Source organism: Sinocyclocheilus anshuiensis, unplaced genomic scaffold (assembly GCF_001515605.1).
Source record: "Sinocyclocheilus anshuiensis isolate Anshui unplaced genomic scaffold, SAMN03320099.WGS_v1.1 scaffold206, whole genome shotgun sequence".
Taxonomy (NCBI): Eukaryota; Metazoa; Chordata; class Actinopteri; order Cypriniformes; family Cyprinidae; genus Sinocyclocheilus; species Sinocyclocheilus anshuiensis.
In genome coordinates this window covers 671877-699334 of record NW_015542358.1, presented here as the reverse complement: position 1 = coordinate 699334, position 27458 = coordinate 671877, and the positions used below count along the sequence as shown (strand labels likewise).

Sequence of the window (27458 nt, the reverse complement as noted above, 5' to 3'; positions counted from 1 at the left end):
ATTCGCAGTTTTTGATATCAACTTCAAATTTGGAACATAACTTACTTAGACATAAAGCTTTAATTTGATAGCAATTTTGTATTTAAAATATTTAGTAAAATATTTTATATAAAATAAAAATTGGTACAGTGCATTTTCTTTACAGTAAATGTAAACTTCTATAATTTTTGATACTTTAATATTTTGAAATGATTCCAAATGTCTTTAAAAAAAAGAGTCCAACCTTAGGTCTGTGTTCCAAAGCGTTCGTGAATTATAACAATTTAAGTTTAAATTTAAGGGGGGGGGGGGGACACTTAAGGGGTTAATATTCTCAGGATTTTTTATTTTATTTTTTTATTACCAGATTCTTAACAGATGGCATCCTTTTTAAAGAAATGGCGTAACTATAAGCACGTCTAAAGCAGAGCGTAATAATCAGTGGAGAGCACTAATGGAGTTGGGACCCTGATCCCGCGCGCAGTCCAGTAGGAAGCGCTCATTGGGGCGGGGGCTCTTGCAGACTCTTGTCCCATCATCACCCTGTCAAGAAACTTACAAAAAAAAAAAAAAGCACTCTGTGCGAGCTTTTTATAAAAGCTCGGATAAGGTGGACGCTGAGTCTGGTTGGGTGATTAGAGATGAAGCGCTTCCTCGCAGGTTACGCAGCGCTTATATTTATTATTCTCATGACCTTTCCTTTGACTGATGGCACTCCGTCGAGGTATAGTCTGTTCCAGGGCAGTCCTTATTCCAGCTCTGCTTCGAGACAACGGAACAAGTAAGTGTCCTTCCTATTATGGAGTTGGCATTGGAGAAGGAAAAAAACCAACAACGGGGCATCTCGGGTAAAATGTGATTTTGAGAGTTATATGTATTAATATATAGGCCTGTTATTAATAATATTGCCATTTAAACTGGACAGAGCACATCTCTTGGCTTTTTCATTACTTGTCCCGATATTGTAAAGAAACTTGACACATTGGTGTCAAACCCCTCGCTATGTGTAAACATATCTGGCAATAAAGCTCATTCTGATTCTGATTGGTTGAAACACAGTCATTCAACTTCTGTTTAACTAACAAGAAACAGATGAACGAATTAGTAGTTGAATGCAGGTTTCCATGCCTTCCTGAGAGCTGCTAAGATATTAGGTAAAGCTTTACAGTGTTCGTGTTACACGTTACATGCAGTAATAACAGTGAATTGGCTATAATTACATGCATAAACCTAAACCTTAGTAAGTGCTTGTTAAATAATACTCAGTACTTAAATGTATAGTTGCACTGTAACCAGAACTACATGCACTTTAATAATTAATGCACAACTAATCTAATGCAGGACACTTAACTATTTTAACCTGTCAATGAATCGTTTGCATGATACGTAATAGCCGACTTATGATTTGGGCAAATAATTTTTACCTAGTAGTCAACGTTATCTTTCATACTAGAGAAGTATTTACTAACTATGGATAATTCTGAAGAAATGGTTTTTAAATGCAGTTTTCTAGAGCTTTTTCCCCAGTATCCCTCTGAGCTGTACCTTTTTTGTTGGCCTATTATTATTTAGGTTATTACTGCAGGAGAAGACTAGGACATTTTCTCACTGAATCACTATTGATTCATGTAGACCTCAGGAACATGTGGAGTCTTCCGCCATCCCAAATGCCAAAACAGTTGCAACCCTTGCAGCGATTTATTTAATTAACATGCCTCCAAGAAATATATAATTTCTCAGTGTTTCTCTACACTATTATGGATGATTAGAAGATTCTGTAGGATTAGGTTTTCATTAATTTTGTATCATGATAGCCCACTAGTAATGACATAAGTGTTAGTTACTACATCCTTCTAAAGGAATTACTAGCCATTTGGAACTGTAAGAAACAAAAAAGCACAGAAAAACAGAAAAGGCACTGGTTATTTTCTGCCAGGACATTATCCGATAACATTTACAGACATTCCTTTAATCATAAAACAACAATGCAATGCATAATTCAAAATAGGGATACAACACCAGAGAAAAATCAATATGGAAAACTCTGCTTTTACAGACTTTTCTTAAAGGCAAGGTTCATAGTAACCCACTATAAATTAGTGCTACTAAATCTGTCAGAAGGAATTATCGTCCATCCAAAACCTCAAAAGCTTACAATGATTTCAGGCTTTACTAGGGAGTTATCATGCTTTTCCAAGTAATTAGTAATTCCTTATGAATGATTGGGTAATATTACCCACCTAACGAAAATATGTTCAAAGAACACTGTGCTAATGTTCCATTTAAGTTAAGAAAATGTTATTTTGGAATGTTCGAAACATTTCAAAAACATTTTGGGAACGTTAAACTGAGAAGATGAAATACTCCAAGGCACTGGTGTAGTACAAATAAAAAGCCTTTAATTAACTGGGCTAAATCATTCGAGTACGCGTTTCAGCTTCAGGTTACACAGCAATTATTCTTAAACAATTAGTAAGCAATCAAAGACAGCTGGTTAATCAGTGGGAGTGGCTAGAGCTTTCCTCGTTGTACAAAACATGCCAATATTCAAAAAGAGAGAAAAATAAAACAATAATGATACATATACAATAATAATTCATTTTTATTTATCTAATTAATAGTAATTAATAAATACTTTTGGGAATGTTACTTTGGAATGTTCTCTGAACATTCTGAAACAAGTAGTTACATTTAAAAACGTAACATTTTAAAAACATTTAAACATTCGATGAATGTCCAGCTAAAATGTTACAAAAACATTCCACGAACGGCTTAAATAACGTTTTTGTGCTTGCTCAGAAAACTTTATACAAACATTCTTCAAACGTTTGTAACTTTCAGAGAACGTTAGCCAAATAGAACTTTTGGTCACACTTTATTTTAAGGTCCAATTCTCGCTATTAACAAACTATTAACTACAACTTTTGCCTCTTAATTTGCTGCTTATTAATAGATAGTAAGGTAGTTGTTAAGTTTAGGTGTTGTGTAGTAGGATTAGGGATGTAGAATATGGTCATGATAATTAAAAGATGAAACGGTAATACTAACCGTGGGGAATTTTATCACGATTTATCGTCAAACCGGTAATCGCTACATCCCTACTTGAATGTAGAGTATAAATGTGTTTTCACTGTTCTTCACTCTTTTGCAGAAACTGGTGTGCTTTTGTAGTGCATAAGAACGTGACATGCGCTGTGCTGGCGGCGAACGAAAAAGTCATGGAGCCGCAGCTCCTGCCCTATATGTATTTTATCTGCTCCATAAATAATTCTAGATAACTTATCTGAATTGTTTAAATGTGTAGAATCCACATAAGCTTGTTTTTCATCAACCGGTCAAAATTTACAGCAGGGCATGCAAATTCGGTCAGTTTTTTGGCCAAACAGAAACTGCACACAGGCTGAATGTAATTATAAGTCTCTTTAAATCCACTCGCTGACAGCAGGTGGCGCTTATGGAAAAGCTTCTGAGAACATTTCATGTTAGCTGGGTCTTTTCTTGGGTGTACAGTAATAAGTCAGCATATGTTTTTCCATTACTTTAACAATTCAAATTAATTTAACCAATTTCAACTTCATTTTTTAAGTTATATGAGATTCAACTCTCTTTTTTTTTAAGTCAGTTTAATATAATTGAAATTGAAATTATGGTAACACTTTAGATTAGACAACACGTGTTCACTATTAAGAGTTTTCCCTCAATAAACTCCTTACTGATAGTAAGTAAGGTAGTTACGTTTAGATATAGGTAGGGTCAAGGGATCTAAAATATGGTCATGCATAAATACGTGCTTTCTAAGTACTAATAAACAGCCAGTGTACTAGTAATGTGCACTCTAATTAGCAACTAGTTATTAGTGATTAGTGTTCCCTAATTTAAAGTGCTACTGCAAATTATTTGTACAGCAAATTTCAGTTGCTGCCTTAAAGTAGATTTTATTTTTACAGTGTATTTTTTCATTGTTCTTCACTCTTTTGCAGAAACTGGTGTGCTTTTGTAGTGCATAAGAACGTGACATGCGCTGTGCTGGCGGCGAACGAAAAAGTCATGGAGCCGCAGCTCCTGCCCTGTCCGCCGAATCAGCCCGACTGCACACAGCGGCTCATGTAAGTGTCTCTGGAGAGCGCATGCAGTGGCCGGGGGTTGCATGGACATTTTTATTGGTGGAAGTGACCAGAGATCAGATTAGATGAGATCAGAACTGGATTGAAGTGGAATTGCTCTCTGAAGGATATGCAGCGCTGTTAAATTGGACCCATTGACTGGCAGGTCATTGCTTTATCAGTCTCCAAATTATTTACGACCTCTGAAGGGCCAGGGGCCACACTGAACAGTCTGTTGTAGCCTGTGTAAATTGTCCAGAATCCGTGAGAACTTTTCAGAAATGCTGCAATTAGAAAGTCAGTCACACATGTTCGTGCACATCGCCTGCTTTTAAAGCTGCACTCCAGATGTGTGTCACTGCTGGAGTAAATCCTAATAAATGATGTGCGTAATTCTGCACTTTGCATGGCTCATGAAAACAGGAATGCTTTCTTTTGTGGACAGAGTGATTAGGCGAAGAATGTTGTCACTTTGCTTCTTCTGAAACATGCAGCAAACATCCAGGATAAGTGGTCTTTCGCTATAATGTGGTAGTTAAAGCTTAAATTAAATTGTTCCCACTTTATTAGGTGTCTTTATGTACCAGAAAACAAATCGTTACTTACTGTTTTCATGTTGCATTGCAAAAATAGAATGTATAACGTGAAAACATGTTTGTACACAGCATCATATCAAAGTATTTACTAAAATGTTTGTACGTAGTAGTTTAAGACCCGTGATATGAAGTGGGTCTGATTTTTTTTTTTATTTTTCCTTTTTTTTATTATTAACCTGGACACTCTTCTATGCCAATCAGTGGCATGAGTTTAGGACAACTAGTGTCTCACTAAATGCAGTGCATCTGTGTATGCTTTTTTGGCTAATATTCCCCACAACCCTTGCAGTGGGACAAATTTGTGACAGTTCATTTTTTATGTTAGTTATAGTAAAGTGGCTAGGAATCTGAGGCCAAAACAGTGTATTGTATCAACTGTCAAATGCAAACTTTAAGTTTGTAGTTTGTGTCCCATCTAAAACTATGGTCAGAGATCTGCTTGTAACATCCTAATCCATAACTGTCTTTCTAGATATCATACTCACATGAGGCCCATGTACAAAATAGGCTACAAACAAGTGACTGAACTGGAATGGAGGTGCTGTCCAGGATATCAAGGTCATGACTGTACTGAGCTGAAAAATACCCCTCAGAAACCCAATGTTGTTGAGGAACCACGTCGAGATGTTCCCTCAACCAGCAGCCAACAACAGAGCATCTTGGGTAAATGTTTTAAAATGACCTTATATTTGAAGAGTTCATTTGCAAAAACCGATAACTTATAACCGATAATTCTTTTTTATTGCGCATTCCAAGTAATATCAATCAATGTGATTACACGCAATACACAGAGCTTTTCCCTCAACATTGTAACATGCTGCTTTTGCATGGCTTTTGCACGGTTGAAAACGTTTCAGCTTTTATTTTCCTTTTTCGCCCTGAAGAAGATATCACAGATTCATCAAGTTCGTCGAAATTATCCATCCTCGATCACTTTTAGTCAGCTTTGACGAAACTCCTCTCAGCTAGCACGTCTTTTCAAAGTGAAAGTAGCCTTGTCACCTGACCTGACAGTGTGCTGATTCGCTAAAATGGACTTTATTGGCTTCTGTTCAAAAACAACAAGGGTGCTTGTTGGCTTCTGTAGTAAAACGTGAACTCGCGATGCCTTGAAAGTGGACAAAACCATGTTTTTTGACAAAACGTGTTTAGGGTTCAGATCACGCTATATGTGGAGAATAATGCACGGCAATCAGCTCACTTTTTTCAAAGTGGCATTTATCGGTTTTTGCAAATGAACACTTCATTTGGAAAAGTGAAATAAGCAATATTTGATCTGGATTAGTACACTCTGAAATTAAATTCTAAATAATAAACTAGCATGTGCTATGCTAGATGTTATAGCTGAAATAGGGCCACAACTCAATTATGTTGAAATTAGTTACAATAAAAAATTGAGTAATCATCTTAAAAATGTGTTTATGCTACAAGTTGTTTCTTTAACTCAATGTAGTTCAATGGTTGAACGTCGTTTCATTAGAAGTTGTCATAAAATGAAAGAAAATCGATGCAGACTGTTATTTTTTTCTTTTGTCGAGTTACTGTGAAACAAGTACAATTGATTTTGGTTGTTCTAGGACCAGAAGTGTTCTCCGAGACACATCCATGGTCTCAACCCGGGCAGAAAGGACATCATAGCCATCAACTGGGAGATTATGGAGATCGTCAACACGAGAGTCAACGAGTTCAGGCATTAGAAGAAGAAGTGGAGCGTCTTTCTCAGACTGTACTCGGCCTGCAAGCCATGACTTCTGCCAATGCGAACCTACGGCTAGATTTACAGGAAGATGTTACCAAATTCGTTCTAAACATGTTGGGGAATTTGCAACAGCCACAGGATGTCAAAGCGGGTGGAATCGAGAGCATTACGCTCCCATATGACCTCCGTTCATCACCAGGCACTGATGAACTCCAGAACCACATTACCCAGCTCTCCAACACCATCGGTACCAACACTAATAGCATCCAAGATCTGCAGATGAGGATCCAGAACATTGATGGACAGATGCATCGATTAACAGAAGCAAGCAACACTGGACCGCTTCAGCCTTCCTCAACAGCTGCAACCAATGAGTGTCCATGTCAAGCATACATCGATGAAAATCTTTCAGCCCTTCGTGAGGAGCTTCTTCAAGGAATGGACATCAAAATAGCAGACATGAAGAATGCATGCGACTACAAAGTGCTGTCTGTTCAAGAACAGTGTGAGGAACAAGAAACCTCTTACTTGAGCCTGGCCGAGCTCCTTGACTCCAAAGAGACTGAACTCCGCAAAGAGATCCAAGACTTGCGTCTCCAGCTTCCAATTGGAAAACCCCAAGAGTTGGACAATGCTGAGGTCCAGAAGCTTAAGGACACCCAACAGATACTCCAAAACACCATTAGGGAGCACAATGCCACCATTGCACAGATAAATGCACAAGGGAACGCTCTGGAGGCAAGGGTTAGTCTTGCAGAAAAGAGCACAGAGGTGCATTGCCTCTATCTTGAGGAGAAACTGAGAAGGGAAAGATTTAAGGAAGAGGAAGACCAAAGAATAGCTTTCGAAGAGAAGATCAGTGGTGTTCAATGTGACAACAGCACTTCTCAGCTACTCTTTGGTCTTGATGAGCGCCTGGAAGTCTTGGAGAAACATGCACAGCTCCTGCAGGACAAGGTTGGCTCTCTTAAGGAAGATCTCAATCAGACCATGAGTTTTGAAACCCTCCTGCAACGGGTGGAAAATCTAGAGGTGGATTCTGGGCGAAGCCAAGAGCAAGTGAGGACAATGAAGGGCTTGCTTGATGGACTTGATGGACGCGTGGCTAGCATTGAAGGCGTTTGTGGTCGATTTGAGCCAATGTCAGACAGTCTGAAACGGATTAAAGATGGACTGAACAAACACGTCAATGGCTTGTGGACTTGCGTCCATCAGCTGAACAGTACAGTACTTGCACATACAAGAGACATTAACACGTTTAAAGCAAATTCACAACTCTCAAAAGATGGCCAGGATGGGATCACTGATGCACCAACAGGTAAGCAGCAATACACCTCTGTGGATAACAAAAATTGTGTTTTGCAGACTAGTTTATCCAAATAAATAATGCAGTATTTGTAAGGACAGTCCTATTAGAGAGGCCTGGATTTTCAGAAACCTGTTTCTTGGAAAAATGGTGGGGTGCTCATTTAAAATGACACAAAGACTTCAGTAGAGACTTAAGATTGTCCTTTTCCTCCATATGCAAGTTATCGCTAAACCCACAGGGCTTCAGGTGAAAAAGGTTAAGAAAGTTCTTACAAACAGCCACAAAAATCACATTATTGCACATTGTTGGAGCCCCGACTAAGAAAAATCCAGAAACCATCTAGGTTATAGAATTATCAGAAATTGATGTGAATTTTTGTGAACATTAAAAACTAACTAATCATTTTGACATTGCAAATGAGAAGAGGACTATTTTTATGTACCATTTTCTACACCATGTTCCTAATTCCTATTGTTAGTACTCACCTTTTTATAATGCATGAAAACGTGTCAGTGTCTGTAGCTGGCTTTCTTGCATTAGACTTGCTTGGTGATGCATTTATGGAAATGGCAAGCTGCAACAAATAATAGCTTTTAAAAAGGATTTTCTGATAGTATTTTAACTGCAGCTTGATTATAAATATTCTTTTAGTCTTTCAAAGCTGTCATGCAGTGCTTTGCATATTTTCTCTTGGCATGCTACAGCCATAACCTGCTTTGATTCGTTAAGATATAGTAGTATTACTGTAAAAATTCTGGATTTACCTTTTTTGGTAATTATAGCATATCTACTGTTCATGCAAGCAATGGCATTCACAAATCAGCAACAAAATATTGGTAAACTCTGTGGTGTCAGTCATAGAAAATGACCTTTAAATGCACTGCACCATTTTATGTATCTGCCTGGATGAGAAGAATCTCTTTAGTTTCTTTCTCTGTCCAGTTTAACAACTTTTCTTTTGACTTCCGAGTGACAATGTTACTGCAAACAGTGAGGAGTAATCACATCACCTCCATCAGATCTTTATGGTAGGCCCAAAGCAGACTTCTTACACTAGTGCATCCTGACCTTTTATGCGCTTTTATGTAATTTTGTGCATTTGTTTACCGGTAATTTACCAGTTAGGTTACAACTTCTCCTCCCTGAAATTTGGCAGAACTGATTAATTGGTATTTTTCAAAATGTCCTGTTCATGCATGATCACCGAACTGTAATTTTCCATAAACAGGCTGTATATGCTAAATTCCCAATAGTCTCTCTAGTAATTTCCTGTCCCTACTATCCAATAAAGAGGTGAAAAAAGTCTGAAAATCTGATCTAAAAACTAAAAATAAAGGTTCCAAGAAATGGGTTTTCACAGCGATGCCAAAGAAGGTTCCAAATGTCTGGTTCCAAAAAGAACCTTCCAGTGAACAATTCTTAAAAGAAACATTTGAAGAACATTTTAAATTTCTAAAGAACCTTTGCCACTATTAAGAACCCTTTTGCGCAATATGAATGTTGAAGGATCTTCATGGATAAATGCCAATGAATAATCTGTTTTTAAGAGTGTAAGCAACTGGTCTGTTTTTGTCAATGCTGCTAGTCAAAACGATATATTTTGCCGGTCATCTTTTGGGTTTTTGGAAGCTTCTGCTGTATGAGCTCCACAATGCAAATGTAGGCTACGGTGTGCATGAGGTTGTGTTTTTAGAGGGATTTCCTTTACAAACACAAGAATGATTGTGTGTTGTAAGCAGGTATCTCCCAGGGGAAGTAGTATTTCCCCTTTACATATTAATTGTACACACATGTTGCAACTGGACTGACTCCAGAGTTGTGCAACGTTTGGACCTTTATAGGATTATATTGTGTGTGTGTGTGTGTGTGTGTGTGTGTGTTTTGGATTTATATAGTTTTATATTGTGTGTGTGTGTGTGTGTGTGTGTGTGTGTGTGTGTGTGTGTTTGAACACGCATGTGGGCATCTGCTTCTCATTTGGTGATTTTGTGTTTGTAGTTTACAAGATGTTCTGGACACATGAGTCAGCTTGGCGTTTCACCTAGCAGCATTCAGAATAATGCATTTGATACTGTTGCAACACACTTAGTGACAAAATATAAATAAAATTGCATAAGGACGAAGCCACAAAGTGATTTGCAATCACAGCTTTGTTTGCAGTAAGTCCAAAGGATATACTCAAGGACTCTTGAAGATTATGAATTTTGTGTGCATGTGGTTGAACTTTATTTTACATTACATGCACTTACTTGTAATTACAGTGTAAGTACTGGGTAATATAAGGCAACTGCACGGTTAAGATTGGTTTAGGGGTAGGTTCAGGATTAGTACCTGGTAATTCCCTAGTTATTGTAATTACGTTAATAAGTATATACGGTAGTCTACATGCAGAACAGCACTGTTAAAATAAAGTGCTGAACCTTAATATAAGAAAACAGTAACGCTTTACAGAAAGGTCCCTTTAGTCAATGTTAATGCATTAACATTAATTAGCAATGATGGCCACATTTGTTACAGTATTTATTAACATTTGTTAACATTAGTTAATAAAAAACATTGGTAGTTCATGTCAGCTCAGGATAGTTAAATATGAACACATACAACTTTGGATTTAGTGTATTAGTAAATTTTGAAATAAACATTAAGTAAGATAAATAAATGCTTTAGAAGATTTTTTTTTCTATTAGCCAATGTAGTTAACTATGTTAACAAATGGAAACTTATTGTAGATTGTTACTGAAAACACATAGTTCACTGTTAGCAAATATCGAAATATGAAATATGAAATTTCATGTATAAAAAAAGAAACAAATGTTGAACAATGTTTCAAATCAACTGAATTGATTATTCTCTTTGCATGTGTGAAGTATTTGACTTATTTCCTGATCATTCTGATTTCAGCGAGTATTATGTATTATGCACATTATCGACTTTGACAGACAGCATGTTAAAGCCACTCAGGCCATCATTTTCTCCTTCTTGGAAAGCAATGACGTGGTCAAATCATCCGCTATTGTGGGTTTTCTAAAAAATGCACATACTCCCTGGACCTCTGCTTCTCGTAAATACTACAGTGTATTGTGCATGTTATTTTTTGACAGACATCGATTTGTGATATTCAGAGGAGGTGGATTTAAGAACAGATGGGTCATAAGGTAATAATTAATTATTTCTTAACCATAAAGTATTAAGTGAGGTGACTGATGCCCATGAGAGTGTTGTGTTGATGTTCTTATGTCTAAACATAACGTCTTTGATAGACATGATAACATGCATAAAGGGGAGCTATGTTTGGGTAATTAAAAAGCATGCTGGAGATGTTTGAAATGCTTTTTGTATAGTTCATTATCCTTATTTTATGGAAAGAAGTTTATTTCATGGCTTAAATTAAATGTTAGTCAGAGACTAACATGTGACTGACATGTGGTTTTGATGCACTACTTTGTTTTAGTTGTCTCTTATAACAGGAATCTTTTATTTAAACCCATGCATTTGCAGATCCTGTTGTAAATAATAGTGAAAAATCACTTGTGTGTGTGAGTGAATTTTATCTGTAAGTGAGCAGTTTTGCGATAGTAATGCCCTCGTCCTTCTCAGTCGCATTTGACATTTGACCTCTGAGATGATCTTTTCCGCCAAGCATGCCTCACTGCTCACACATGTATTTTTATATATTTTATCTGGAGGTCTAATTGTGGGATTCCATTCTGGGAGAGTGGCCATTAGTTTATCAGAAAGACATTGATATAACCACTGCATTATCCCACGATTCAATGTCCCCTCTGTTCCTCCCTCCTGTTCCTTTCTCTGTAATAAACAGAAGCTCTCTTTTATTGCATTCCTTTCTTAAGATAAATGCAACACATGTAGAGGGGCGTTGAGCCCTCCTGCATGCCTGTCTTTGACCCCTTTCGATCTTATTAGAATGCCACTGAAACAAGGCAGTAGGTTTCTGTAGTCCAGTAAAAGAGCAGGTCTTTTTTGATATTTACACAGTTTTAAGTTAAATGCAAACGGAACACTACAGTATGTTATACAAAGTATCTTACCAAACTAACTAAGAACTAACAATTAGAATAATTACGGGCCTATGAAATACATTTAATTTTTTCCCCCCACATTCCATTTTATTATTATTTTTTTTTTACAAATTTCGTTTGCTCCATTTTAAATTTTCTGGTTTCCGTTTTTTCTTTTTCTTTTTTTTTCTTAACTGTTGTAATATTTCTGGACTCTGTTTTAATGATTAAATCAAATTTTAGTTATCAAAAAGCAGGTCTAACTAATTGATATTATGAAACATACAATTTAACATTTTATTAATTAATTTATTTTTTTTATCAAAAATAACATTTTTAGGGTCCTATGAAATACCTTTTTCCCCAAATTCTGTGTTTTCTATTTGAATTTTCCAGAATTCCATTTTAATGGTTTAATAATATTTTAATTATCAATAAAAAAACTTGTCTGCTTAATTGAATTCATAAAATGTCTTTCTTTCTTTCTTTCTTTCTTTCTTTCTTTCTTTCGACTTTGACAGACAGCATGTTAAAGCCACTCAGGCCATCATTTTCTCCTTCTTGGAAAGCAATGACGTGGTCAAATCATCCGCTATTGTGGGTTTTCTAAAAAATGCACATACTCCCTGGACCTCTGCTTCTCGTAAATACTACAGTGTATTGTGCATGTTATTTTTTGACAGACATCGATTTGTGATATTCAGAGGAGGTGGATTTAAGAACAGATGGGTCATAAGGTAATAATTAATTATTTCTTAACCATAAAGTATTAAGTGAGGTGACTGATGCCCATGAGAGTGTTGTGTTGATGTTCTTATGTCTAAACATAACGTCTTTGATAGACATGATAACATGCATAAAGGGGAGCTATGTTTGGGTAATTAAAAAGCATGCTGGAGATGTTTGAAATGCTTTTTGTATAGTTCATTATCCTTATTTTATGGAAAGAAGTTTATTTCATGGCTTAAATTAAATGTTAGTCAGAGACTAACATGTGACTGACATGTGGTTTTGATGCACTACTTTGTTTTAGTTGTCTCTTATAACAGGAATCTTTTATTTAAACCCATGCATTTGCAGATCCTGTTGTAAATAATAGTGAAAAATCACTTGTGTGTGTGAGTGAATTTTATCTGTAAGTGAGCAGTTTTGTGATAGTAATGCCCTCGTCCTTCTCAGTCGCATTTGACATTTGACCTCTGAGATGATCTTTTCCGCCAAGCATGCCTCACTGCTCACACATGTATTTTTATATATTTTATCTGGAGGTCTAATTGTGGGATTCCATTCTGGGAGAGTGGCCATTAGTTTATCAGAAAGACATTGATATAACCACTGCATTATCCCACGATTCAATGTCCCCTCTGTTCCTCCCTCCTGTTCCTTTCTCTGTAATAAACAGAAGCTCTCTTTTATTGCATTCCTTTCTTAAGATAAATGCAACACATGTAGAGGGGCGTTGAGCCCTCCTGCATGCCTGTCTTTGACCCCTTTCGATCTTATTAGAATGCCACTGAAACAAGGCAGTAGGTTTCTGTAGTCCAGTAAAAGAGCAGGTCTTTTTTGATATTTACACAGTTTTAAGTTAAATGCAAACGGAACACTACAGTATGTTATACAAAGTATCTTACCAAACTAACTAAGAACTAACAATTAGAATAATTACGGGCCTATGAAATACATTTAATTTTTTCCCCCCACATTCCATTTTATTATTATTTTTTTTTTACAAATTTCGTTTGCTCCATTTTAAATTTTCTGGTTTCCGTTTTTTTTTTTTCTTTTTTTTTCTTAACTGTTGTAATATTTCTGGACTCTGTTTTAATGATTAAATCAAATTTTAGTTATCAAAAAGCAGGTCTAACTAATTGATATTATGAAACATACAATTTAACATTTTATTAATTTATTTATTTTTTTATCAAAAATAAAATTTTTAGGGTCCTATGAAATACCTTTTTCCCCAAATTCTGTGTTTTCTATTTGAATTTTCCAGAATTCCATTTTAATGGTTTAATAATATTTTAATTATCAATAAAAAAACTTGTCTGCTTAATTGCATTCATAAAATGTCTTTCTTTCTTTCTTTCTTTCTTTCTTTCTTTCTTTCTTTCTTTCTTTCTTTCTTTCTTTCTTTCTTTCTTTCTTTCTTTCTTTCTTTCTTTCTTTCTTTCTTTCTTTCTTTCTTTCTTTCTTTCTTTCTTTCTTTCTTTCTTTCTTTCTTTCTTTCTTTCTTTCTTTCTTTCTTTCTTTCTTTCTTTCTTTCTTTCTTTCTTTCTTTCTTTCTTTCTTTCTTTCTTTCTTTCTTTCTTTCTTTCTTTCTTTCTTTCTTTCTTTCTTTCTTTCTTTCGTTCTTTATGTATTTATCTTTTAATTTATGTAATAATAGGGCCCTATGACATTATTTTTCAAAAACATGTAGGATTCATATTTAAATTTTTCTTTTTGTGGTTTAATATTCACAGACACTGAAAAAAATGATACTACATTTTTTAAGGTAAGTGGTTGCAAACAATTTATTTGAGCTACATTTAAAAAAAATGTTGACAGTTAAACTAAATTTGTTTACTTAAATGTAGCTAAAATAAATTAATTGCAACCAAAAACATTTTGAAAATTAAATTAATCATTTTTTTCAGTGCACTAATCCATCATAATCATGATTTGAAGTGTGTACTGAACAAAACCCAACAAAATTTGATATAAATCCATTCCGTGTTATGTGGTAAATTCCGTTTTTATGAAATCTGAGATAACTGAGATGTCGCTAAAAACGTTCACAGCTCACTCACAGATGAAGTTTTGGAACTTTGTATGTAATTACCCGCTCCACTAGTTTGACCCAGTCAGGGTGACTTGTGAGCATGACAAGCAGACATAATCGCATAATCGGCCAAATATAGTGATGTAGAGGCACCGCCTGCGTTTCTCAGCAACACCCTCACATTCACATCACACTTTGAATAAGGGCTCGTGCATCATTGTATTAATTGTATATACACACTTGTCCCCTGTAATTTAAATGGCTAAATAAACATACTAAATAAGTTTAAAAAAGTAAAAAGTTTTCTGTTTAAGGGTCGGTTTAGGGAACAGAAAATATCCTTAGCTCAGCATAAAAACCATTACGCTTATGGAAAGTTCTCATAATAATAGGAGTGCCAGCATATGCGTGTGTTTTAGTAGATGAGATCATGTGAGCGAGTGGGTGTGACATGTAAAGCAGCTCCATCTCTCCTTCTCTCAGTGTTGGGAAGCAACTAACTTTTTTTCAGTAGCATGAGAACACTGTAAAAAAAACCTGTGGAATTTACGGTAAAAAAAAAAGAAAAAAAAAGCCAGCTGTGGTTGCCAGAACTTTACCATAGAAAAATGCAATAGCAAAATGTTATGCTTGCAGTTTTAACTTAAATTTATGGTTAAATTTACATTTGTTTTTTTACTGTAAAAATGTACATGAGCCATAAAATATCATAAAATAACCACAGGAATACCATTAAGCAGACATAATCGCATAATCGGCCAAATATAGTGATGTAGAGGCACCGCCTGCGTTTCTCAGCAACACCCTCACATTCACATCACACTTTGAATAAGGGCTCGTGCATCATTGTATTAATTGTATATACACACTTGTCCCCTGTAATTTAAATGGCTAAATAAACATACTAAATAAGTTTAAAAAAGTAAAAAGTTTTCTGTTTAAGGGTCGGTTTAGGGAACAGAAAATATCCTTAGCTCAGCATAAAAACCATTACGCTTATGGAAAGTTCTCATAATAATAGGAGTGCCAGCATATGCGTGTGTTTTAGTAGATGAGATCATGTGAGCGAGTGGGTGTGACATGTAAAGCAGCTCCATCTCTCCTTCTCTCAGTGTTGGGAAGCAACTAACTTTTTTTCAGTAGCATGAGAACACTGTAAAAAAAACCTGTGGAATTTACGGTAAAAAAAAAAGAAAAAAAAGCCAGCTGTGGTTGCCAGAACTTTACCATAGAAAAATGCAATAGCAAAATGTTATGCTTGCAGTTTTAACTTAAATTTATGGTTAAATTTACATTTTTTTTTTTTACTGTAAAAATGAACATGAGCCATAAAATATCATAAAATAACCACAGGAATACCATTTCAGTTGCAGTGTACCATGCCAATTTAATTCACAGTAATTCAGAGAATCAGGAGAGCAACTTAATAAATGCCTTGTGATTATAATAGCAATTCTTGTACACTGTACACCAGTTAGCTCTCGGATGATTTCGTTTTTTTCAGGGATGATTTTTTATTCTGTTTCTTACGAGCTAGTGGCCAAAAGTTGACACTAGTTAATAGTGCTGTCGAATGATTAACCGCGATTAATCGCATCCAAAATAAAAGTTTTTATTTACATAATATATGTGTATGAACTGTGTATATTTATTATGTATATATAAAGACACACACATACAGTATATATATTGAAAATATTTACATATATACATTTATATATTTATATTCTTATATGTTATATTATATATAAATATATTTAATATGTAAACAGCATATTTTTCTTAAATATATACATGCATGTGTTTGTATTTGTATATACATAATAAATATACACAGTATACACACATATATTATGTAAACAAAAACTTTTATTTTGGATGCGATTAATCGTTTGACAGCACTACTAGTTAATTATCAGCCAAAAGATACTTTTTTCATATATTGCAATTTCCCAGCACATTGATTATTAACACTGAAAAAATTATCCAGAAAAATTAAGAAAAGCTTTATAGCAGAAAAATATAAAACCCTTTTCCATTGTGCCCTTTAGGGCTTTTCTATGTTGAACATCTGTGTGCATAATGTACACAAGCAGTAGCTGAAGAGCATGTGTGCTAATCGCTGTTCATTGAGCATAAAGTATTTAGTGAGAAATACACAAGCGCTCTTACAAACACCTGGGCTCAGAGGCAGTTAAACCAAAGTACCTATAGGGCAGATCAGTTACTTGACAGCCATCTTGGTAATATTTCTGAGCAGCTGTTTTCAGTGTAAGTAACAGGCATACAAGGCATACAGCTCCTATATACTTTAACTTGACTGGGGAAAGAGATAAATCTCTGAAACTATTTGTCAGGATTACATTTCAATAACACATTTTGAAACACCAATAAAATCTGACAGCATCAGAGGTCTGTCTGTCTCTGGTTGTATTCAGACTTAGAAAATGACTACCCTTTGTCCTCACCTCCATACAAACCATAAACACTCCTATTATTAAGATTACATAGAACTTTTCACCTCTATGTTGCTTTTATGTTTATTTGCCACTATGTTGCTTTTGTGGCTTTTTTGAGATTTGGTGGTATTTTAAAACAGCAAGACATCAGGACGGATTCTCTTGAACCAGATGGCGGTTTGTTGTTTGTGTCTGTTAAATGTTATCCTGTCCTCCCATCAGCATTCTTCTACCTTTCTCCAGGTGTTCATAAGGAGGTTTTAGAAGTCCAGAATTTGACCAAATTTGGAGTACATCTTATAGTTTCAAGTTTTAGAACTTGTTAAGATATAGATCAAAATGGGTTACACTCTTTTACCAATTCTTCTTTTTTTTTTTTTTTGGTCAAACAATTCTGTATATTTAATAAATCTACAAAATGTCCATTTAAATTTCAAATAAATCATTATTTTTAATGCAGCTTAAATGTTTTTGCACAGTTGTAGAAAACATTGTGTCTCACTTTAATCAGTTTTATGCACAGCCACAGAAAACAAGATGATTGCAAAGTTTAAGATTACTCTGATGCAGCATTTTATTTGCATAGAACAAAATCCACGGAGCTGCCTGTGATATTAGATTATTATTGCTGCATATTCTGTTTCTATTGGCTGATACACATATTTAAGTATGACTTATATGCAAAATCTTTACACAGAATTTAGCAACGAGCCACTTTATGTTGCCAAGTTCATTTGTTCCCCTGCACTGTTGCTAAAAATTGAGATGCATCAAGACTAATTTGGCATTGGATTATGACTCTGAATTAAAATGGAATTGAATAAGAATTCTAAAGTTTCTCCAGCTCTACCTAATGCTGAGATTTTTTTGGGACCAGATGGATTTAACCTTTTGTATATAGCAAAGTCACATCTGTTAACTGTCAGGCAGTCTTTATGTCTTCTTCTTCTCTAAGTCTCAGCCATCACTCTTCTGCATCTCTCCAGGTGTTCCTGACGGTACAGCGGCTGTAAAAGTTTCCATGGAGGGAGGTCATCCACTCCCATCGCTGGCGTCTGGGGAAGCAGCAACTCGAGTAACCAAAGTCTTGTCTCACACCCCTCAGGGGATCAATGGGAGCATGCCATCCATTACAGGCTATGCAGGAGCACCAGGTAAGTGTATTCAGATACGTGTGTGTGTGTGTGTGTGTGTGTGTATTTTCTAATAAAAACATGTAAAAGAAAATCGGGGTTACCTCAAAGAATTTGTTGAATTGTTCTCGACAGGTTATCCAGGGATTCCAGCTGCCGCTCTCAGTCCTGACTCCGTTTCTGGTATTCAATACTTCATTGTAGCTGAACAGTGTTGGGGAATTACTAAATAAACTAAATAGCCACAATTATGAGGGTTCAAGCTTTTTGATGTAACTGATACAACGATACAAACTCAATTTTGTTCAAATCAGACATACAACCTAGGAGTTTGAAATTAGGTTTTTTAAAAGCAAATGCAAAATGATTTCCTTACAGAAATGGATACAAAAAGTAAATTAGCTTATAATGCAATCTTCTGTCTGATTCTTACATAATTTGGAACACTGCCTAACGAGGACAGTATTTGCCATATTTTATAGTGATCAGCCATTCACAACTGAACAAATACAGGGAAGTTCAAGTATGGGTACTGTGTCAAAAAATTACTCAATTATGTCTAACCAAAATTTACTTCAGTGAATGTAAAAAAAAAAAAAAAAGTTAATTACCCTTAGTTTAAATTAAGTGATGAAATCAATAAAATATTTTTCCAAAGTAACTGATGATGTATGTAAAGACAAAACCTATTTAATGATAATTTTCCCAATGGCCCACCACTTTTTGTCTTTGTGTTTAGGTATGGCCTGAAATCAGCAATAAAAGCTTGATTATGTAACTGATCTTGCTGGAATAAATGTAGTAAACTTATTTTTAGAAGACATTTACAATCTAATAAGAGTATCTTGACATCAATTCTGAAGAACACGGGTAGACACAGGAAACATTCACATATACAAACAAAATGCATGCACACACTCACAAAATGCTTACACAAAAACACAAAAATTTGCTTTTACCTTTCACATACACATAACACTCATTAATTCACTTCTTTTACCTCTCTCTCACACACATAGCAATCGCACATTCACTGTACAGATGTACAGGTTACAGTGTTTTCTTGCTATGTAAGTATGTGTTCCCATTCCCTTTCAAGATACTTATTGGTTTTGCACCAGATAACTCGCCTGTCATAGAAATGAAATTATACAATGATATAACTATGACATACTTAAAGTATGTTTTACTTTCGAATCATATATATCATCATTCATTTTCACACTGCCTTCACTGGACCAATCCGCTGTCTGCTCAAAGCTGGAGTAACTTTGCAGATCAGGACATCCTTCATTGTTGTGCATTGTGATGCATTAGATGCTTCATGTGGAGACTGGATAATTGCTGTACTATAGAGATGTGTTTCATCTGCATACTGATGAAATTAAATATTATATTCATGAATTACACTTGATAAAGGAAGAATGTATAAGTTAAATAATAGAGGACCCAGGATTGAGCCTTGAGGGACACCACAAGATATCACATGTTGTCTGAAGGTGTGAGGATCCTGCGCAACGTAGTAATCCCTGTTGCTTAAGTAGGGTCTAAACCAGTCTAAGACTGGACCTGATAGACCAACCCAGTTCTGCAGTCAGTCAAGTAGATATCATGATCAAATATGTTAAAAAAGGAGCACAGAGATCTAAAAGAAGTAGGATAGACAGATGACCCCAATAACTTTAAATAGCATTTCACTCAGGTTCTTTTTAATTTTACAATGTCAACACTATTGATTTTAGGGGTCCCAGAGACCTCACAGAGACCATAGACTTGATTTATAAGGGGGCAACAGAGTTAAAAGCCCTGGACAGGAGAGATTAAAGCATGCCGCTAGAGTGTCTTAAGGAGAGAGATGTAAGAGAAGGGAGGAATGAAACGGGCTCCATGAAAGTCAAAGCTGTATCAGCAGTAAGATATAAGTGACAGTCCTCTTATCACTCAAAGTGTTGAGTTATGTTGGTATATACATACTGATAACATTAGTGTTCAGAAATGAACAAAGAAAGCTTTTTCTCGCTACTTTTTTGTTAACTTGCAGTGTTGCAGTCACTAGTAGTGAAGCTCATTGCTTTTCAATAGCTTTTCAGTAGTTTGAATTTCAGTAACTTGGCTGTAGATTAAGTACTTTAAAACTGCAGCTTGCCAGACTACAAGTTATGAATAATTTAAAGTTGCTTCCCCAACACTGGCAGAACATAACATATATGTATTGAATATTACCATTTTATACAATGTATTCACAACTGTTTCTTTCCTGCATCTACAGCACAGATTCCACTGAGGACAGTACAAATGGCCACAGGTACAACTAAACCTCCCGTATATTTTACAGAGCTGTGTTGTCAATAAGTGACAGTAAAGTGAGTGTGTGTGTATTTATGCAGGAGAAGGGCGAATGATGACCTATGTGTCGTTTTCGGCTGGTCTGACACTTGTGCCATTCCCTGGAGAAATCGGCATCATCCGATTCAACAATGTTCTGTTAAATGATCACATAACACTCATTAATTCACTTCTTTTACCTCTCTCTCACACACATAGCAATCGCACATTCACTGTACAGATGTACAGGTTACAGTGTTTTCTTGCTATGTAAGTATGTGTTCCCATTCCCTTTCAAGATACTTATTGGTTTTGCACCAGATAACTCGCCTGTCATAGAAATGAAATTATACAATGATATAACTATGACATACTTAAAGTATGTTTTACTTTCGAATCATATATATCATCATTCATTTTCACACTGCCTTCACTGGACCAATCCGCTGTCTGCTCAAAGCTGGAGTAACTTTGCAGATCAGGACATCCTTCATTGTTGTGCATTGTGATGCATTAGACGCTTCATGTGGAGACTGGATAATTGCTGTACTATAGAGATGTGTTTCATCTGCATACTGATGAAATTAAATATTATATTCATGAATTACACTTGATAAAGGAAGAATGTATAAGTTAAATAATAGAGGACCCAGGATTGAGCCTTGAGGGACACCACAAGATATCACATGTTGTCTGAAGGTGTGAGGATCCTGCGCAACGTAGTAATCCCTGTTGCTTAAGTAGGGTCTAAACCAGTCTAAGACTGGACCTGATAGACCAACCCAGTTCTGCAGTCAGTCAAGTAGATATCATGATCAAATATGTTAAAAAAGGAGCACAGAGATCTAAAAGAAGTAGGATAGACAGATGACCCCAATAACTTTAAATAGCATTTCACTCAGGTTCTTTTTAATTTTACAATGTCAACACTATTGATTTTAGGGGTCCCAGAGACCTCACAGAGACCATAGACTTGATTTATAAGGGGGCAACAGAGTTAAAAGCCCTGGACAGGAGAGATTAAAGCATGCCGCTAGAGTGTCTTAAGGAGAGAGATGTAAGAGAAGGGAGGAATGAAACGGGCTCCATGAAAGTCAAAGCTGTATCAGCAGTAAGATATAAGTGACAGTCCTCTTATCACTCAAAGTGTTGAGTTATGTTGGTATATACATACTGATAACATTAGTGTTCAGAAATGAACAAAGAAAGCTTTTTCTCGCTACTTTTTTGTTAACTTGCAGTGTTGCAGTCACTAGTAGTGAAGCTCATTGCTTTTCAATAGCTTTTCAGTAGTTTGAATTTCAGTAACTTGGCTGTAGATTAAGTACTTTAAAACTGCAGCTTGCCAGACTACAAGTTATGAATAATTTAAAGTTGCTTCCCCAACACTGGCAGAACATAACATATATGTATTGAATATTACCATTTTATACAATGTATTCACAACTGTTTCTTTCCTGCATCTACAGCACAGATTCCACTGAGGACAGTACAAATGGCCACAGGTACAACTAAACCTCCCGTATATTTTACAGAGCTGTGTTGTCAATAAGTGACAGTAAAGTGAGTGTGTGTGTATTTATGCAGGAGAAGGGCGAATGATGACCTATGTGTCGTTTTCGGCTGGTCTGACACTTGTGCCATTCCCTGGAGAAATCGGCATCATCCGATTCAACAATGTTCTGTTAAATGATGGAAGACACTATGATCCACAAACAGGTACATTCATTTATGACAAGACAAAATCATAAATGATCATTTATTTGCAGTGTTTACAAAAGCTACCTTTGTGAAAAAGAAATGCACTGTATTGTATTGAATGTGCACTTGTTGTGAACTTCAAATCTTAAAAGAATATATATTTTTAAAAACTTGCAAATTATATAATATTAATGAAATAAGATCACTTTAAAGAGAGACACTTTCATAACTATGTTATGTGAAAGTAGAACTGTAAAGTAGAACTATTAAAAGTCCTTCTTTAAAGTACATTTTAAATCGTTATGTTTTAATAATCTTTAGTCATGCTGTAAAGAAGCACACTTATTTTGGTTTGACTAACAGTAAAGCACGTAAGATTTGTTTCTTAATATACTTAAGTACACTTTTAAAAAGTGCATTTTGTAATGTCAAATCAAAAGTTTTACAAATTAAATCATTACATTTTGATCATCTGTCATGCTTTAAAGTATGTTTATTTTTGATGTGTTATATATAACTTACTAAAGCACATGTGAAGTATCTGAATATGATTTTAACTGTAATGTGTTATTCAATAATATATTTTGAATGTACTAGATTGCAACTTCATTATTACAAATGTCTTAAATAACTTTAAAGTGTATTTTAGTTTACCATAAATGCTTGTCAGAACATTCAGCAGTATTTTAACCATAGACAATACAATTATGAAATTAAGCTTAAGCGGCTCCTAAAAATTCAGCTAGCTGCATTTAATATAAATTGAAACTATAATACACTTTATTTAAATTGCATTTAACATGCATTTAGAACAGAATACCATACACCTTTTTCCACATTGGCCAGTGAATTTTCTGTAGAAAAAAAATCATACACAATAACAATAGCATTCTAGCATTTTTGTAATCAGAATCTTCATTTTCTAGGTGTGTTCACTGTTCCCCTGGATGGACGGTACCTGCTGAGCGCTGTATTAACCGCTCAAGCGGGAGAAAGAGTCGAGGCCTTTCTCTCAGTAGCCAATCGCAACATCCAGAAGCTTTCCACTGCTGCAATGGGTGGCAGAGACACTCAGGACTGCGTCTGTGGAGGGACCGTCTCTGTAAGTCTTGCTCTTCATCTGAAGCGGGGCCAGAGGACGGGACTGGTGCTCACATCAGGGAGACTGGCCATTTCAGCATCCAGTGAAATCCTGTCCTCATTCAGCGGAGTTCTGCTTTACCCAACAGTAGGAAAGCCATAACCCACAGCCAATGGCAAACATTAAAGGGGTCATATGACGCTGCTAAAAAAAGAACATTATTTTGTGTATTTGGTGTAATGAAATGTGTTTATGCGGTTTAAGGTTCGAAAAACACATTATTTTCCACATACTGTACATTATTGTTTCTCCTCTATGCCCCGCCTTTCTGAAACGCGTTGATTTTTACAAAGCTCATCGGTCTGAAAAGCGAGGTGTGCTCTGATTGGCCAGCTATCCAGTGCGTTGTGATTGGCTGAATTCCCTTACAATACTGTGATGCCGTGTCCCGGCGCGACGAGACAAAACCAATAAAACCCATTACAAACGAGGCATTTGATCGTCATGCTTTAATGCATTATAGTTTCTAATGGTGTAAAAATGAAGTATTAACTATAACTTTGGTTGCAATTACCCATGAGATCATGTACTGAATTATAAAGTGACACAATGCATTAAGAATGCTTTACAGGTGCATCTCAATAAATTAGAATGTCGTGGAAAAGTTCATTTATTTCAGTAATTCAACTCAAATTGGGAAACTCGTGTATTAAATAAATTCAATGCACACAGACTGAAGTAGTTTAAGTCTTTGGTTCTTTTAATTGTGATGATTTTGGCTCACATTTAACAAAAACCCACCAATTCACTATCTCAACAAATTAGAATATGGTGACATGCCAGTCAGCTAATCAACTCGCATTTAATTTATTTAATACACGAGTTTCACAATTTGAGTTGAATTACTGAAATAAATGAACTTTTCCACGACATTCTAATTTATTGAGATGCACCTGTACATATAATGCATTATATATACAGGCTTCAAGTAAAGCGCTGTCAATTGAGACATAAATCAAAGCAGAGAAACAGAATGAGAATCCGTTTAAAAACAAAAAATGACTACAGCATTTAGAAACGTTGTATTGATTGTTAATTGGAAGAACAAACATGATTTTGCAAGTTTATCTGGTAGGGTGCTAGTAAATCTACAGATGTTTTTTTATCGTAAAGGTTGTTGCACCTCGACCGCGAGTCATTTCTCAGAAGTTAATTCCACACAGAGCAGTCAGAACAGCCTCGTTTATATGTGGTTAATATAATGATGAAGCTATGAGTTTTACAAAATGATTCACAGTCTGGGTGGAACCAATGTTGGATCCAAATGTGGACCGCAGTCCATTTATTGGCAGAAAAAAATGCCAGAAAACAAAATATTTTTGCACATTTCAGGAAAACTGCACAGAGATGCACAAAGATTTCAGTAAACTGTAGCAACCTTGACCCTACAGCAGATCTAGGTCAATTCACCTTGTTAGAATTTTCCACACAACACTAACACTTTTCACCAGTTTTCAATAACCTCACCAGGCTTAAAATAGAAATCATCTCACCCAACGACTGAATGAAAACTTCTTCATGACTCAGTGTTGTTGGCCTTTGCCCAAACTCAGACATTATTACACACCATTTCCACCCAGTTTTTGGCAGATAAGAAGATATTTTACCTACATACGGTATATTTTTAAAAATGCATAAATACTATGGAAGATTGGTTTTATTTTGTGTGAAGAACATATTGGATATTTTGTCTGTAGAACAATCATTTGACTGAAATTTGTGCAAAAAATCATATGAACAATCACTGCTCCTAGATGTGTTATTTTTATTTAGATCAACTGTAACTGTAACTACCTGAATCTTTGTATTTTATCTAACAATTTATAGAAAGAAGCTTTATCATATTAAATGTCATGTCATTATTGCTACCGTCTTCATATCTTTCGTGTAGAAATTCTAGAAAAACAGATACAGTAAACTACTATAAAGAAGTGCATCCGAATGTCAGAACTGATGATGAATATCATCTGCAAATAAATGTCCTGTTATAAATAATTGCATTTCATAGTCTTGTGTTTGTGACCATTTGATGAGTGACTTTCTGTATCTCTTATATTAACCAGGGTTGCAAATGAGATTGTTCAGCTGAAGTATTCTGTTGTTTTCATAACCAAGAGCATATGCATAATGCTGTTCTACCAGCACTGTTTTTAGGAGAGAAAATCTGAGAGCATTAGAAGGTGAAAAACATTGAGTAACAATAACTGAGGTGTTGCTGTATTGATGATAGTCATTTAATAACACACTTATTGCTCAATTGTTTGGTTCTACACTTTAATTAATCAAACATATAAACATGCATACATATTCAAAACATTTTCCTATATTAAATTTGTATTCTAGTACTCAATGTTATGGTAGCACTACTTGTATTAGATTAATAGATTTAACAAACATATTTCAGATTAATAGATTGTGCTTGTATTGTTTTTTGCAAGCTAAGTGAATGAGTGTCAGTGAAACTATACTGCGAGCTAAAACTAAAGAAATATTTCCAAGATTTCCAGCAAAAGGGCTGTAGACGGGTGGATGGTGAAAAGTGGGTGTATTCAATTACATTTAGGACTCAGTTGGAAAAAAAAGTTTTTCTTTGGAGTAACATGCAATGACTAATTGTACAAAATTAAACCAGGAACATGTATTAAAAGTAAAAAAGGCATTGTGACATGGAGCTATTTAAAAGTGAGATGGGAGGAAAAAATGGATTCATTCTCTCGCTAAGTAGACGTTTTCTACATAACAGTTCAGAGTGCTGCGAATAGATTTAACAAACATATTTCAGATTAATAGATTGTGCTTGTATTGTTTTTTGCAAGCTAAGTGAATGAGTGTCAGTGAAACTATACTGCGAGCTAAAACTAAAGAAATATTTCCAAGATTTCCAGCAAAAGGGCTGTAGACGGGTGGATGGTGAAAAGTGGGTGTATTCAATTACATTTAGGACTCAGTTGGAAAAAAAAGTTTTTCTTTGGAGTAACATGCAATGACTAATTGTACAAAATTAAACCAGGAACATGTATTAAAAGTAAAAAAGGCATTGTGACATGGAGCTATTTAAAAATGAGATGGGAGGAAAAAATGGATTCATTCTCTCGCTAAGTAGACGTTTTCTACGTAACAGTTCAGAGTGCTGCGTTCATATTCTGGGTTCATCTGCTTGCCTGTACAAAGTTTATATTTTTAATAAACTGTATACCAAATTTGGGCTTTTTATATCACTGTCTTCATCCAGCCATGTTAAGAGTTTTCTATGGTGGAGAAAATGCAAGAGTTTTGCGAGCGAACGCAAAGTTTATCCAGGGAACGCAAACGTTTCGGAAGAGAACGCCAAAGCTTTGAAAAATATTTTTCCTCCCATCCCATATTTTTTTCCACCACCATGTTCTTTTAGGGGCTCTGTAAAAACTTTTGAGCTCCCCGAGAGACTTTGCATTTAGGGCCAAGGAATAATAAAACAAACGAAACCATCTTGAGGTTAAAATTATTATAATGCAAGATTAAAGTTGTTAAATTTCAAGAAACTCATTAAATTACGAGAAAAAGTTGTGTTTCCAGAAAAACTGGCTATTACTTTAGGGTCGTTGATGGTTGTGCCTCCTTTCTCCATAGATTGAAACGACTGTAACCATCTGTACAGCCATTAATGGAAATGCCGTGAGGTTTTTTAGTTTAGGCCAGCAGTTATTGAAAATATTGATACATTCTATTTACACTAAGTGACAACAGCAGCATTTTTTAGCGATGTGTTACACTTAGTGAAAATAGTGATTCTATTTACTCTATGTAAAGTAACTTTACTCAGTATGATTTCTCCATCCAGCTAGGTTCTTCTACAATTACCCCATCGTTGGGTTAGTCCATATTTGACCCAACATTGGGTTGAAACAACCCAGCATTTTTTAGAGTGTACTTGACCTCATTATAAAAAAATATAAAAAAATTATATCTCTTTACTTATTCCTTCTCTTTCTAGCTTGTACTTATTTGAACAATGTCTAGAAACTTGGTATTACAAGCACTTCCTGTATCTGTTTGCCTCTTTAAGAAGAATCGCTTTATGTATCCCCAAATTGTAAGTCGCTTTGGATAAAAGCGTCTGCAAAATGACTAAATGTAAATGTAAAAGTATGTAAAAGTAGCAGATCTTTGCAATAAGTGTAAATAGTAATTACATCAGTGGTGGGCCATCAGGGCCAGCGAAGCCTTTTCTGCTGGCCTAAACACTAATCA

General features: G+C 35.4%; 1 protein-coding gene across 1 annotated transcript; it reads left to right on the top strand.

Annotated features, from left to right (window-relative positions):
• Positions 1-620: 620 nt before the first annotated feature.
• Positions 621-23408, top strand: LOC107691865 (EMILIN-2-like). The gene is made up of 12 exons (XM_016490689.1): positions 621-760; positions 3131-3223; positions 3960-4085; positions 5151-5341; positions 6256-7695; positions 17915-18082; positions 18197-18244; positions 20331-20366; positions 20449-20540; positions 21861-21891; positions 21974-22105; positions 23014-23408. The coding sequence occupies exons 1-12, from the start codon at positions 621-623 to the stop codon at positions 23328-23330; spliced, it is 2814 nt and encodes a 937-aa protein (XP_016346175.1). The 3' UTR covers positions 23331-23408.
• Positions 23409-27458: the final 4050 nt, after the last annotated feature.